Consider the following 15137-nt stretch of genomic DNA (forward strand, 5'->3'; position numbering starts at 1 on the left):
CCTCCCCATTGATCATGTGTTCTGCATCATGCTAATGATCTGGCAGCACAACCAGTGGTTGCCTGTTGTCCACAGACTTCTATACCAAGGGTAACAGGAGGGCTGACATTGTGGGGGATTTTAGAATGCAAAGGATGCTGGACGTGTGGATCCAGGTGCAATAGACAAACAAGGATGGTAGAGCCCCATCTCCCCAGAGGTCCTAGCATCCATTTTCCATTGCCTTTGACTCACTTCACATATCAGACTTCAAGGTGAAGCTCTTCTGGGCCACAACACTCCTTCCTTTCTTCAGTGCGTTTGTGCATCAGAGAGTTCCTGGCTGGATTTGAGACATCACCACTCAGGCAAGGCTGAGTGGCTTTAGATCGTCACTGCTACACAGGCAGGAATGGATGTTAGGCTGAGGATTTTGAAGACTGACCAGAGGGTGGGGGGAGAGAAGCCTATCAGCCCGTCTGCCAGCACAGAGTCTATCAATTGTCCAGTGGGAGTGCTGCAGGACTACTTACACTGGAGGGGTAAGGGAACTGGCTCTGTTTATCCCTGCAGACAAAAAGCCACTTACCAAATATCAGTTCTGGGCTGTTGTTATCTAAACTGGGTTTCCTCCCCTCCTCTTTGGGACATACTTCTTCCACATCAGAGCAGCCTCTATGGCAGCTTCCCCTAGGTGGTGAGAGTCATAAGATCAGGGCAATTGGCAGGGTAGAGTTTGCAGGCTTTCCAGAACTACGTCAGGCTGCTGTAGTCTGTATGTCAGCTATAGGCACAGGGTGCCATGTGTCAGGGAGGTTATACAGCATCATAGCTAACCATCTTTCCAGCTGTGGCAGGGTAAGGTGTACAGAAGCAAGTTGTCATTGTAAGGCTTCTAGTGGAAGCTTTGGTTTAGTTGGGCATGAGCTATCTGGCCCAGATCATGTGGCTTGGGAGAAGAGGCACGCCGTGGGACCAGCTGATGCTAGTTCTCCATCAACACCTGACAACCTCCCCCATACCGTGTTATAAATAAATAAATTTCACCTGTGTGAGAATGACCTTGGCAAATACACAGAGAAGTCCATAAGTTTCCAGGCCCTAGCTGCCATGTAATACCTGAGGGTCTTGTGGCCTGTTGATGTTGTCAGGCATGCTTCAGTGGAGGGTATGGAAGCATGCCTCACACCCAAGGCTGATTTGTCAGGACCTGTGCCAAGGTGAACAGTGAAGGAAGACATGGGGTTCTTTCAGCAGGTGGGGTTTATCTTGCTCACCCAGCCATCAAGGATTCTCTGTCGCTCCTGTACAGGGGTGACGGCATGCACCTTTGGCATGATGGTTATATATTCCTGGGGGATCTGCAGTGGGGCCTGATGGAAACCATCAAAGGACAGGTAGGATGGTGTGGGACCAAGCAGAGAGCTGACCTCCCCAGTGGTGATAGGAGTGCAGGTAAAGTTGGTTGAGTGATACATAAAAAGCTCAGGAAAACACCTTGAGGCATTTGTTAATAGAGTGAAGGGGACACCCTCAGTCCAGAACAAAAGGGTTGGAACACTTTCCCTATAAAGAAAGGTTAAAGTGCTTGGGGCTCTTTAGCTTGGAGAAACGACAACTGAGGGGTGACATGGTTGAGGTTTACAAGACTATGCATGGGATAGAGCAAGTTGAGAAAGAAGTACTTTTCTCCCTTTCTCACAGTACAAGAACTCGTGGCTTCTTCACCCAAAGAGTGATTAACACATGGAATTCACTGCCACAGGAGGTGGCAGCGGCTACAAACATGGATGGCTTCAAGAGGGAATTAGATAATCATATGGAGAAGAGGTCCATCAGTAGTATTAGTCACAAGGTATAGATAGGAACTCTTGGTCTGGGGCAAGTGATGCTCTGTATTCTTGGTGCTTGGGGGGGGCAACAGTGGGAGGGCTTCTAGTGTCCTGGCCCCACTGCTGGACCTCCTGATGACACCTGGTATTTTTGGCCACTGTGTGACAGAGTGTTGGACTGGATAGGCCATTGGCCTGATCCAACATTCGCTTCTCTTATGTTCAGAATCCTGGGGCATTTGTACCTTCACAGAGCCAGGGCAGGAACTCACAGCTAAGAGGACACACTAGAAAATACTTGGCAAAGTGCCTGGGCAGAACACAACTAGATAGCCCCAATCTTGGAGCCAGGGTGACTTTGGCCAGAAATCATAGACGAGCAGACAGAGGAGGCCTGACTCTTCTGCATCCCATCAAATGCCTGGCCTGCAAAACAGGTATGGTATGTGTCCTATGCCCTTGGCCACAACAGATCCGTATTGCTGGAGTAATGAAACTCAGCATGCCTGGACACTGGGGGGGGGGGGGACTGCTACATTGCTCTAGATGTGTATATGTGTTATTTCCTCAATGAGACGCCTCTCTTTTTTCTCAACCTGGGAGCTTCTCTCTGAGACCTCCTCTCTCTGTGTGTCCTTTGTTTTATACCAGTATTGTCATGGCTCTTCATGGAGTCAAGACTGATCTACAGGTCTCTCCTGTAGAAGCAATGTCCTCTTACTTGCACATATGTGCCACTGGGTCCGCTGGCCACTTGTGACAGGAAACAGTATTCTTGAGATTAGGATTCTTTCTCTCCTTTCAACTGCAACCTGAATGTGATCTGAATCCACCATAATAAATGTTTTACCTTTTGCAATATACTTCTTGGATGTTTATTTACTACATGCAATATAGCACTTCTAAAACTGGGGAAACTCTACTGTATTAGCTAATAAATATCCCCAATAATTAACCAATGTAAAAAATTTAAAAGTTGGTCCTTTGATTATCCCAACGAATGGTATTGGCTCCCCTTATTCTGTGTCTGCCTACAAACAGCTTTCTTGATTCACAGTTAATAAGGTACTGTCATTTAGCCCAAACAAAGAGCACACTTTGTTGCTGAGTGTGTTTTGTTTAGGATGGATGACAGTACCTTCCTAACTGTGTTGATGTCCTCTTGTCTGGGGACTAGACATTGAAATGCATCCCTTCTGAGGAATCATCTCCCTTCAATATCCTTTATTTTTAAAAAATGCTGTGGATGCAATTCATTGGTGGGAGTGGGGGATGTATATTAATTTATCCAGATTAAATTCCATTCAGCTCTGTTGTATGACCTGTACAGCCAACAGTCTGAGGGAAATCAGACATTTTCCCATTCTGTCCTCAGTGGAGGAACAACATGGGAAAAATTTGGAGAGCTACACAAAATCAAAATGTGAAGCTGATGGAAGGGATCAACATTCATGTAAGCTGCCGTTTACAATCCTACTGTTGAGCAGTAGCCTCTAAACAATTAGTCAAACTCTTATTAATGGGACCCATATGTACACTTATTTTTCAGCTTGGTACTCACAGGCTAGTCCTTCTAACATGGACATAGTTACACAGGCCTTGGGCCACTTTTCACAAGTGCTGTTTGAAACTGGTTTTTGATTGTGAAACTTGCACAGTTACAATTAAGAGAATGTGCACTCGGTTTAAAATGGCCCGCTTTCTATCCCACAAATGATTACATTTCAGATTCCTGGTGTCACTTGTGAAAATGACCACAGCCTTTTCTGCAGCATTGTCGACCAACACTTTACTGTTTGGCAGCTTGGCAATTAACTGACATGAGGCTCTCAGATGTGTTACAAGTTCATTTGGGTACCACTGTTGTCAGCGTCCAAGGAAGCACAGCAAATATAGTGGAAGCACCAGGAGGAGCAGCGATAACCTCAGTCAGCCTCTTTCCCCTGTAAGCTCTGCAACATTCACAGAAAGGCCAGTTGCCATTACAGATACATTCTACACTACAATCTTAGATGATATGATCAGGTGCAAAAAGAAAAAAACCCTTCATTATTAAGTTGCCATGCTATTGTCTCTGTAACAGGGGTAATTTAAACAATTTGCAGTATTGTTGTAGGACTCGGGTTAAAACAATTTAGGGAATCTGCAGTACAGAGCTAAAGAACAACTTCTTCTTCTGTTGTGTAATTTAAAAAAACCCTGAACATTTAAAAATATATCAGTGTGATGTAGCACCTTATAAAAGACCTAGGGTTTACTTTATGCTGTTTTTGAAATACTGTGATCTGGCCAGAATTTTGTCAAGGAGGCCAGCAAACCAATACAGTTTTGCCAAGGAAAAGGTAGCATGGAATCAATTCTGATAAATCTTTACTGCAATTCCTCACCTAAAACTGTTTGATCAAACATAAATGGTCAAGAATAAGTGTGGCACTTTATATGTTTGTCTTGCTAAAAATATGTTGCTAAATAGCTTGAAGCCTGTTACAGACCTCCATAAGCATATACTCTACACATTCTCAATTTACGGCAAGAAATCATTCTATAGTACATATCCAATATATAATTAAAATAAATCATCTTAATCTTAACCTCTGCCCAGTAGCAAAATACCAGCATTTCCCTTGAACAGCAACCCATCAACGACCTCTCTCATATAATAATTAGAAATCATCATATTTAAAAAACTCTTCCCTGTGGAAATTGTGCACACCCAGAAAACAAAACCCTGAAATAATGGTATTTTCACAAATCTGGTTTGACAAAGAACTAACATTGCAATTTTTTTCTTGGCAAAATGAAGCACAAACATAACATTTCACAGGTACCATTACCATGCAAATGCATGTTGAATTTTGTTGCTGTTTTAAAACCTTAAACCACAAGTAGCATGCAGATTTTTCCCCACCCCAAACTACTGTAAGAGTTCTTGGTAATGTACCTCTTTGGTGTAACCGTAGCCATTTAGGCAAGATTATACCACTTTAAGGTTAAAGCTTATGAGCTTTTTAGGTGTGTTTACACAGTGTACATTTTACCATTTTAAAAAAACTAAAAACGAAAAGAAAACATAACATGTTACATACATTCTCAAATACAATTCTGCTGAAAACAAAATTCAGAGCTTAAGAAATAGGTGTTGTTGTTGTTTTTAAACTACAAGGCCACCCCGTTTTTATGAACAATTTTAAAAAGTTCCCACCACTAAAAATTTACCAATATATTTTCTCATTTGTAACAGTCTTACCAGTTCTTTGACTCTTGCTAAACAGCAGCTATCAGGTCTTATGTGTGTGTATTTTTTTTCTTAAATGCATCATACAACCGGATTCTGGGACAGGGACACAACCGTTCTGACAGAAAGTTATGACACCGTGTAACAAAAACAACCTGATATGTTGGTTTTGTCAAAGAATTGTTCCATGGCATCCATCTTGTTATGAGGGGGCTTCTGTTGTTTATCGGGGGCACACAGCCCGGCTGCTTCTGTTGGTGCTAGCTGCACAACAACACTTCCTGTCTTCAGAATCCGAATGGTAACTCACAGAACAGCAATATTATCCTTGCAGTTCCAAAACCCATAGGAGCCACACGTACCACAACCTCTTGCCCAAGAGAAGATTCAAGTAAATGACAGCACCTTTGGCCCACAACCACTCCAGTAGGAAAAAAAGAATGTTGTATATTCATTTAAGAAACTGCATCAGCAAAATTTCACTTGCAGAGTCTTTTCCCGAACATTGGACCCTTCCTGAACTTTATACAATGGAACCCTTTGAAGATGACAAATGAATCGACTGGATCCGTGCTGCCAACGTCCTCTGTAAATCTTGCAGTACATTTTGGCCAGATGAGTCACCATTCTTGTCATACAGCAGCTGTTTGAAAGCTTCGTTTTCAATTAGAACCATCATATTTTTTAGAAAGTAACCTTCACAATAGGAAGCTAGTTCTGTGACTCCAAGAAACTGAGAAGAAGAAATGGGGAGAAAAGAAGTGAGAGAAACTAAAATACCTTTGTCAAATAATTGCACAGATATCGGCTAGAACCCTCCCTCCCTCTCTCAACAGCAAAATTGCTTCTGCATGCCCAAGGGGCAAGAAGAAGCATGAGGGGCCCGGCGGTGGACCTGCAAGGCCGGCGGGAGTGCAAGGAAGCCCCGCGAAGGCCCTCCCTGGCCCCAGGCAGGCAGGGGTGGGGAGAGGCAGGGAGGAAGCAACTTACCCTCCCTCTTCTCCTGCCTCCTCCTGGCTGAATGAGGGCCGGAAGCGGGGCGGCCGGAAGCGGGGGGGAGCTTCATCACGTGCCCCGCCCCCCATACCTCACCTGGGGGAACTGCGATCCCCCGCGATCCCCCCCGAAATGACCTCTGGCTTAATCTAGATGTTTTTAGAAGCCAGACTCCATGACTTTGTTGCATGTACCCTGACCCCATTTACACCTACTTTTCTCAGGGTGGCAGATGCTTCCCTGGGATGTCTTTCCATGCTAGAGAGGAGAACTATGAGACTGGGAAGAATTCACTGAATTGGCCCAGCCCACATGGTTCCTGTCCTTAAATGTTTACTTCACTGGCATCAGATAATGATAGAGGCTGTCGCATACTAGCAGTGAGAATGAATGATTACTCTAACCCTTAACACCAGCTCATTTTGGCTACTGGCTCACAGCTGCAGAGGTCATCAGAAAGATCAGAGATGCTGCAGCAGGTGCAAAATAAAATTTCCAGAAAGCACAAATTTTGTTGATGGCAAAAGTACAAAAGCCCCATCACTTCCGTGGTCACCGTGTTACAGCTTGGTGGGGCAAAAGGGGAGTGGAGGCTGAAAGAACTCTTAGCCTTCAATTTACATCAGCTCTCAGGAAGATGCTTCCAATTCTTTGTTTTTATTAAGTCCACTCAATGAATTCATTGGTCTTGAAAACGGAGGTCACAAGCATGGCGTTACATGTAAAGAGCAAACTGAATAATGGTAATATGGTAAACTGATTCCATTCCTTAGCAGTGTCACTTGACCATAATAGCTGCACTCATTGGTAGACACACAGACACACACACATGTATATTTATCAGTAGTTCCCTTTTACCTTGGCATGATTATAAATATCCACACAATTTTCTGTGTTGATACTTTTTGCACAGATGATCTCACAGTGTCGTTGCAATGCTTCAAGCTGGAAAAATTTAGCAGCAGACAGAAGCTGAAAATCAGGGAAAAACCTATTATTGCAGGGTCTTAGTAGGAAGTGGAAGGGTAATGGATTGTTAGCATCTGCTTTCAGTTTCTCTCCTCCACCCCCATTCCTTTTCTTTTTGTGCACTGCATACCATCTTAAAACAGAGCTCAAATGAATTACAGTAAATCCTTGAGCTCCATTAATAAGATAATTCTCCTTACTCATTTTCTCTTTTATAAATAAATGGCGGGGTAAGGTCAGACCAGGAGAACCTGTTGTCAATAAATGGCAAGCCAAAAGTACAACTAAGAAAACACTGTGGATGCTTTAAAGTGCATATGATAAAGGAAGCAGCAGACCACAAAGTCCACATGTTCTTTGTTTCCATTCTCCTATGGTATCTGGCAAAGGGATTTGGTGGGTTTTTGTAATACTTCAAAAACCTGCAAAACCTTTTTTCCACAAACCACCATCGGTCAGAAGAATGAAAAAGTATATATGTGGGCAGTGAAAGCTTTCTTACACTACCTTCATGTCTCCATTACTTCAAGACAGCTGAAGAACCCAAAGCCATGTCAGAGAATGACTAAGGCTACGTTCAAACTGGCAGTTTAGCCCGATATAGGTACTATTCACCAACGGATTAAATGGGCGCAGTCACACAGCCACATCTGTAAGGCATTCCCCCAACATACTCATCCCATCATAGGATGACTTGGAGCCGGGTTAAAAAGGCACCACATCACAAGTGGTGTTTTTGGTTCCCCGTGCAGTCATTGCACATGGCCGGAAGTCTGAATGTGGGCGAGAGTGTGCAGAACAGATTTGGCAGTCTGAACCTGCAGATCCATTCCCACCACTAGGGAGATTTTAAAAAATCTTTTTGCCTATATACACATGTGCACGCATGCACACTTATGTGCGCACATGAATGCACATGCACACAGATGCATTTTGAAAAATTTCTGGCAGCACGCTCCGTGGCTGAGGCACCACAGTAATGTGGATGCTTGACCACAGGATGTTCATGTGGGTAAACCACAGCAGGGTGTGCTGTTTGAATGATATGCCCCACAACACTTTGTTGTTGTTCAGTCGCACAGTCGAGTCCGACTCTTCGCGACCCCATGGACCAGATCCCGCCAGGCCTTCCTGTCTTCCGCCGTCCTCTGAAGTTTGCTCAATTTCATGTTCGTTGCATCTATGACACTGTCTAACCATCTCATGCTTTGCCATCCCCGTCTTCTTTGACCTTCAATCTTTCCCAGCATCACGGTCTTCTCCAGTGAGTGCTCCCTTCTCATTTGGTGGCCAAAGTATTTGAGCTTCAGTTTCATTATCTGGCCTTCCAGGGAACAGTCAGGGTTGATTTCTTTTAGGATTGACTGATCTGTTCTTCTTGCAGTCCAAGGGACTCTCAAGAGTCTTCTCCAGCACCATAGTTCAAAAGAATCTATTCTTCAGCGCTCGGCCTTCCTTACAGTCCAACTCTCGCAGCCATACATGACTACTGGGAATACCATTGCTTTGACCATGCGGACTTTTGTTGGCAGGGTGATGTCTCTACTTTTTATCATGCTGTTTAGGTTCACCATTGCTTTCCTCCCAAGGAGCAGGCGTCTTTTAATTTCATGGCTGTAGTCACAGTCTGCGGTGATCTGGGATCCCAGGAACATGAAGTCTATCACTACTTCCACGACTTCCCCTTCTATTTGCCAAGGAGTGATGGGGCCAGATGCCATGATCTTAGTTTTTTTGATGTTCAGCTTCAAGCCCACTTTTGCACTCTCCTCTTTTACCCTGAGCAAGAGGCTCTTAAGGTCCTCTTCACTTTCTGCCATTAGAGTGGTATCGTCTGCATATCTGAGGTTGTTGATCTTTTCCCCAGCAATCTTAATTCCCGCTTGTGATTCATCCAGGCCAGCATTTCGCATGATGTACTCTGCATATATATTAAATAAGCAAGGCGACAATATACATCCTTGTCGTACTCCTTTTCCTATGCTAAACCAATCAGTTGTTCCATATCCGGTTCTAACTGTCGCTTCTTGGCCCTTATACAGGTTTCTCAAGAGACATGTGAGGTGGTCTGGTACTCCCATCTCTTTAAGGACCTGCCATAGTTTGTTGTGATCCACACAGTCAAAGGCTTTAGCATAGTCAATGAAGCAGAAGTAGATATTTTTCTGGTACTCTCTTGCTTTCTCCATAATCCAGCGAATGTTGGCAATTTGATCTCTAGTTCCTCTACCTCTTCGAAACCCAGCTTGTACTTCTGGCAGTTCTCTATCCACGTACTGTTGAAGCCTAGCTTGTAGGATCTTGAGCATGACCTTGCTAGCATGTGATATGAGTGCAATTGTGCGATAGTTTGAACATTCCTTGGCATTGCCCTTCTTTGGGATTGGAATGTATACTGACCTTTTCCAATCCTGTGGCCACTGTTGCGTTTTCCAAATTTGCTGGCAAATGGAGTGCAGAACTTTAACAGCATCATCTTCTAAGACTTTGAATAGTTCAGCTGGAATACCATCACCTCCACTAGCTTTGTTGTTACTAATGCTTTCTAAGGCCCATTTAACTTCACATTCCAGGATGTCTGGCTCGAGGTCAGTGATTATACCGTCGTGGTTGTCAAGGACATCGAGGTCTTTCTTGTATAGTTCTTCTGTGTATTCTTGCCATCTTTTCCTAATCTCTTCTGCTTCTGTTAGGTCCCTACTGTTTTTGTCCTTTATCATGGCCAGCTTTGCATGGAACGCTCCCTTTATTTCTCTAATTTTCTTGAAAAGATCTCTAGTCCTTCCCATTCTATTGTTTTCCTCTATTACTTTGCATTGTTCATTCAGGAAGGCCTCCTTATCTCTCCTTGCTGTTCTCTGGAAATCTGCATTCAGTTGGGTAAATCTTTCCTTTTCGCCTTTGCCTTTTGCTTTCCTTCTTTCCTCTGCTATTTGTAAAGCCTCATCAGAAAGCCACTTTGCTTTCTTGCATTTCTTTTTCTTTGGGATAGTGGTGATTGCTGCCTCCTGTACAATGTCATGAACCATAGTTCTTCAGGCACTCTATCTATCAAATCTAGACCCTTGAATCTATTCTTCACCTCTACTGTATATTCATCAGGGATGCGATCTAGGTCAAACCTGAATGGCCTAGTGGTTTTCCCAATTTTCTTCAGTTAAAGTCTGAATTTTGCAATGAGTAGCTCATGATCTGAGCCACAGTCAGCTCCAGGTCTTGTTTTAAACTGGTACAATTAGAGGCGGCACCATATTGTGCCAAGCCACCAGTGTGACCACAGCCTAAGTGAAGGATTTTGCCTATGGTTTTTCCTTTGAGCTGTGTGAATGAACTTTTCCTTGTTTAACTCCTCTACTATTACTTTTACATATTTACTAGATATTCTGGAAATTATTTAATTGTTTCTTTATGTAATGGGAGGTTACAACCATTCGTTACTTGACACTGCAAGAGAAGAAATAATAAAAACAGCAGCCTGCAGAAATTCACTATTGATTTGAATACAGGGTTTTTTTTGTATCTTTAAAAGTAGCTAATCACTTGTTGATTTTAAAAAAATGCCACTTACCTCCATTATTTCATTGTTTTTAATGAGAAGCGATTCTGCACCTCCATAATAGAGATACTGCATAATAAGCTGAAAACAAAAAGAAGTAGATACAGTACTGCATGGCATTTGCAGATTCCTCTCTCCACCCATTCTACCGTGCCCCATTTGCTTATCATTAGGGCAATCTTTGCTTTAGAAGTTATCGCACAACAACACTGTTTCAGATTGGAAGAGAGGAAAGAACTGTGCCAGGTGGTGAAGGCAAAACAAGCTGAAGCTGAAACCAGGCATGACAAAGGTGGTGCTGGTTGGGAAGCCTGATTTTTACAGGGACTGGCTCCACCTGTAATGGATGGAGTGGAGTTGGCATCTGCAGAGCGGATTAAGAGTTTGGGGTTGCTCATGAACCAAGCCCTGCTGTTTGAAAAGCAGGCTGAGATAGTGCCCAAGAGTGCCTTCTTCCAGCTGTATTTGGTTCACCAACTCTTTTTTCTTAGGTTCAGCTAATCCGGCCACATTGATCCTTGCTTCTGTAACCTCACGGTTGGATTATTGTAATGCACTCTATGTTGGGCTGTCCAACCCAGAAACCACAGCTGGTTCAGAAAGCAGCAACCCATCTATTTTCAGAGGCTAGCCGATGGGAACATAGCTTGCCTATCTTAAAAAACAGCTACACTGGCTGCCAGTTTCTTTCTTAGTTCAATTCAAGGTGCCGTTTATGACCTGTAACCCTTTATGGTCCAGGACCTGCAAGTCTACACAACTATCTCTTCCCATAAGTCCCTCTGAGCCGGTTGTGGTGCTCATGCTGCCACCTACTGGTTGTTCCCTCTCTTGGCAGACTCTTGGTTGTTCCCTCTCTTGGCAGACTCTGTCTCTAGAAAATTTTAAGAGGCACTGCAACTGCAAGGTCATTTTATTTGCCAGGGCTTTTAATGGGGATATAGACTGAAGACATCTTTTGCCGGCAGGAGTGCATGTTTTAAATCATAAGGTTTTAAATTGTCATTTATAAGCCAGTTGAGCCATGAGGAAAAGCAGGATATAAATATTTTAATAAACAAACTTATTAGACAAAATTTGGTGGTGCCACAGCTATACTTTTGTGTCTTGGGACAGCATTAAAGTATCATCAGGCCTCTGTACAGATTTTCTCGGTAGAATATGATGCATACTCAGCTCTTTGGTTGCAATGTTGTTGTCCTATTCCTTTACCAGAATCACAGCAGTAAGAAATTCAGCAGGTAAACTTTTCTTGGCATGTAGTTGCAACAATGGGTAAAAATTAATCTGCTGGACTTCTGCCAGTCGCAGTGCTATTAAAAAGGCACTGGAGTCCTGCAGAAAAAGTGCGGTGAAGCTTCTTCTGTGTAATCTAAGACAATCAAGAAGCTTGCAAGGGGATTCTTACTGGACAGATATAGACAGTTTGTTCAGTTTAGCCCTTTCAGAGCATATCTGGATGGTTTAATACTTTGGCAGCAGACCAAGCAGAACATCCTAAATGTAGGCACAATGCACCAGATGGGAGTTCCCTTGCTGACCTCATAAATTCTTTGTTCATGTGGTCAACCACTATAGTCTATTTCTGCCACACAGACAAGCAAGAGACTGGCACATGCTCTGACTGGGGAGTGTACGGCTACTGGAGAGTCACTCGATTCAACAAGGAAATGGAATAACTACACCTATAAAATCCAGAGAGATATTCATACCCTTCAGCATCCTAACAATCTTGGTATTTACATTAAAAAAATTCTTACTAACCCCATTGACTGTAGTCAGACCTTAAACAATATGAGCAGGCCTGGGAAAATTTCAGAAGCCAGTTGCAGTTCCAAGCAGGTTTCCTTATGATACTTCAGGGTCCTGCGTAGCTATTGGCTCCTGCAATTTGCTTAGTTTTCATAGTTTATAGACTGCAGAATGCAGTTGTTCTTTGCAGATTTGGAGGGATCCTGGTGTACAGTTCCAACTTCTTTAGCTATGTACCAATCACACACAAAGTTGCACTATCACATGGATTACACATGAATGGCATTTAGCTATCTCATGGTCTGCTGATATGGTGGTAGGCCATAAAACAGATAAACAGTATTCATATGTGATTTAGCTTCAAGGGGTAACTTATTGAAATGCTCATATTTAAACAAGAGTGCAAGTTTTGCTGACTGACTCTTTAAACCATCTGTTTATTCTGAATTAGGTAGAAAGCCTCAGGCTTTCAGCTCTTACCTGGAAAATGGGATACTTCACATAGCTGATTTCAATACAAGTGCTGTCGGATACCGGTTTGCTGGACAACAGGGCTTTAAACCTAGGCAAAACCAGGCAAAGACAATGTTTTTGTTATGATGATATAGTAAGGTAGATTGTGAAAAATAACTGACAGCAAACAAATTCTTAAGTTGGGGGCAAACAGGTTATGTCAATGTAAAATGTGAAATTATGTCAGATGTTTAAAATGCAAATGCAAAAAAAAAAGCAGGGTGCCAATTTTTTGAAATGGCTGCTGAAGCTAGCCCATTAATGGTAGTTTGATTTGCAACAGTTGGCAGGTGATGTTTAGCTCCACGTCATGAAAACTTTTGCTTGCTGATTTCTGCATATGAAACCTCTGTTAAAGTCACAGCAGAAGGCTAAGAAAACTTTTTATAGCCAACAGGAAACCTGAGTGAGACAGTAACTCTGAAAAACCACAAGACCTATATGTTTTGCTAGAAAAATCCCAGTAGCATAGACGTATTTACATTGGTGCTTGCACATTTTAAATCTTTTACAGCCTTACCTAAGTAAATATATATTGGCGGGCAGAAAACTTTAAAATGATTTCAGGCAAATTCAGCATTAAAGGCATTTGTTGCCCAAGAACTAAAATGTTTTAGTGAAGCTGTCCAATTTGTCTTAAATTAAGAATATAGCAGAAAGAAAACTGCCTGGGAAATGCAATGGAATAATTAGACAACTTAAAAACAAAGAAACCCATCTACAACCAACACGGCAGTCAAAACAGCCAAGAGAAGTAAAAATAACAGCATCAGTTAACCAAAGCCCTGACAAGCTGGAATGTCTTATGCAGACAGACAGCAGGAAAATGGTGAGTAGGTCAGGAAGGCCTCCACAGTCATGGAGTTCTGTAAGGAGGGCACCACTCCAGAGAGGACCTTGCTCCTTCTAGTCAGCCACTAAATATAGAAGGTGAATAAGTTCATGAAAAGGCCATGACTGATGGCCTCGGAATTAGGGTTGCCAAGTCGCTCGGACTCATCGGCGGGGGAGCATCGCTTGGGTCCGGGAGCTGCCGATGGACGCGTGCACGCTGCCAGAACGTCACAGGAAGTGACACACGACGTAGAGCACGTTGGGGGTGTGGCCCCAATCATTGGAGGGAAAACCATAGAGTTTTGGGGCCGCGCCCCCAATGTGATCTACGTGGTTGCGTCACTTTCTGTGATGCACCCACGCTGCGCTTTGGGGGGCAGGGTTCCCCCCGGGGCCCGATTCCGCGGTGGCGGAAATTGGGCCTCCAAAGCGGGGGTTTACCCGCCACCCGCCCCTACTTGGCGGCCCTACTCGGAATCCCCAAAGGAATATTTTTTCCCCTAAGAGAGATCTCTCAGGCTTGAACAAAGAAGTTAAAATGCATGTTTATGTGCCACCAAAACAACAGTCTAATTTCTAGTTTCTCCCTTTACATTCTCAATGGTACAGCCCATCAGTTTCCTGACATCACTGTATTATATGTTTCACAGGCAGGGCTGGCCCAAGGATTTTTTGCATCCTTAGCAAATTATGACTTTGGCACCCCCTACTTCAGCACAGAGAAACATAAGAAGTATAATTTTTACTTTTATTTCCTTGGCATTCAAAATGAATGGTAAAAATAACATATATTTTACCTGGTGGGTTTTTTTTGGCTTTCTCTCATATTCACTTCAATCAGATTTTTCTAACCCAAGTCATCTTCTGTGTCCCAAACTTGCCCCATCCCATAGTATAATGTATCTACCTCCTAAAAGGTCTGGTGAAATAGCCTTCCACAGCAAGTTCCTCTTATGCAAACTCAAATAATTCCAAACCAAATATTTTCCCCAATACTCATATTAGTTTGGCCATATTTAGTTATAAATTTACCTTGGGGATGCGGTAAATAGTAACACTCTGTGTGCATAAAAAGGTCTTCCTTCTACAAGGAATGTAACATCTGACATTTCCTTATTGTTAAGAAAATGGGGATCTGGAATAAAAAAAGACAACAGGAAGAAATTTCATTTGGAAGCAAGTAAAAAGATTGGCATGCTTGATCCTCTATCAGTGGTAAAAGGCAACAGTTTCAGAAGACACATTTTTTAATGCCATACACCTTTCAAGTTATTTTGGAGAAGTGTCTGAGATGGAATATATTCTATTCTAATAGAATTCATACAAAGTATACTCAAAACCTTTGAAAAAGATTTTTATCTTTTTAAAGAGAATGGGCATCGTTCATATGTAACATTTCTGGACAAAGAGATGAATGTTGAAGAAAAGTTCTTGCCCTGTTCTTCCAAAGCTAGCTATTTTTCTCTTTAGG

General features: G+C 42.9%; 1 protein-coding gene across 1 annotated transcript in view; it reads right to left on the reverse strand.

Annotated features, from left to right (window-relative positions):
* Positions 1-5569: 5569 nt before the first annotated feature.
* BTBD11 (BTB (POZ) domain containing 11) overlaps positions 5570-15137 on the reverse strand; it is a 371102-nt gene continuing 361534 nt past the window's right edge. The window contains 5 exon segments of the mRNA XM_015427577.1: positions 5570-5779; positions 6901-7014; positions 10580-10648; positions 12800-12881; positions 14699-14801. Coding sequence (XP_015283063.1) covers positions 5570-5779; positions 6901-7014; positions 10580-10648; positions 12800-12881; positions 14699-14801 — 578 coding nt within the window.

The sequence above is a fragment of the Gekko japonicus genome, unplaced genomic scaffold, assembly GCF_001447785.1.
Source record: "Gekko japonicus isolate JY-2015 unplaced genomic scaffold, Gekko_japonicus_V1.1 scaffold28, whole genome shotgun sequence".
In the NCBI taxonomy this organism is placed as follows: Eukaryota; Metazoa; Chordata; class Lepidosauria; order Squamata; family Gekkonidae; genus Gekko; species Gekko japonicus.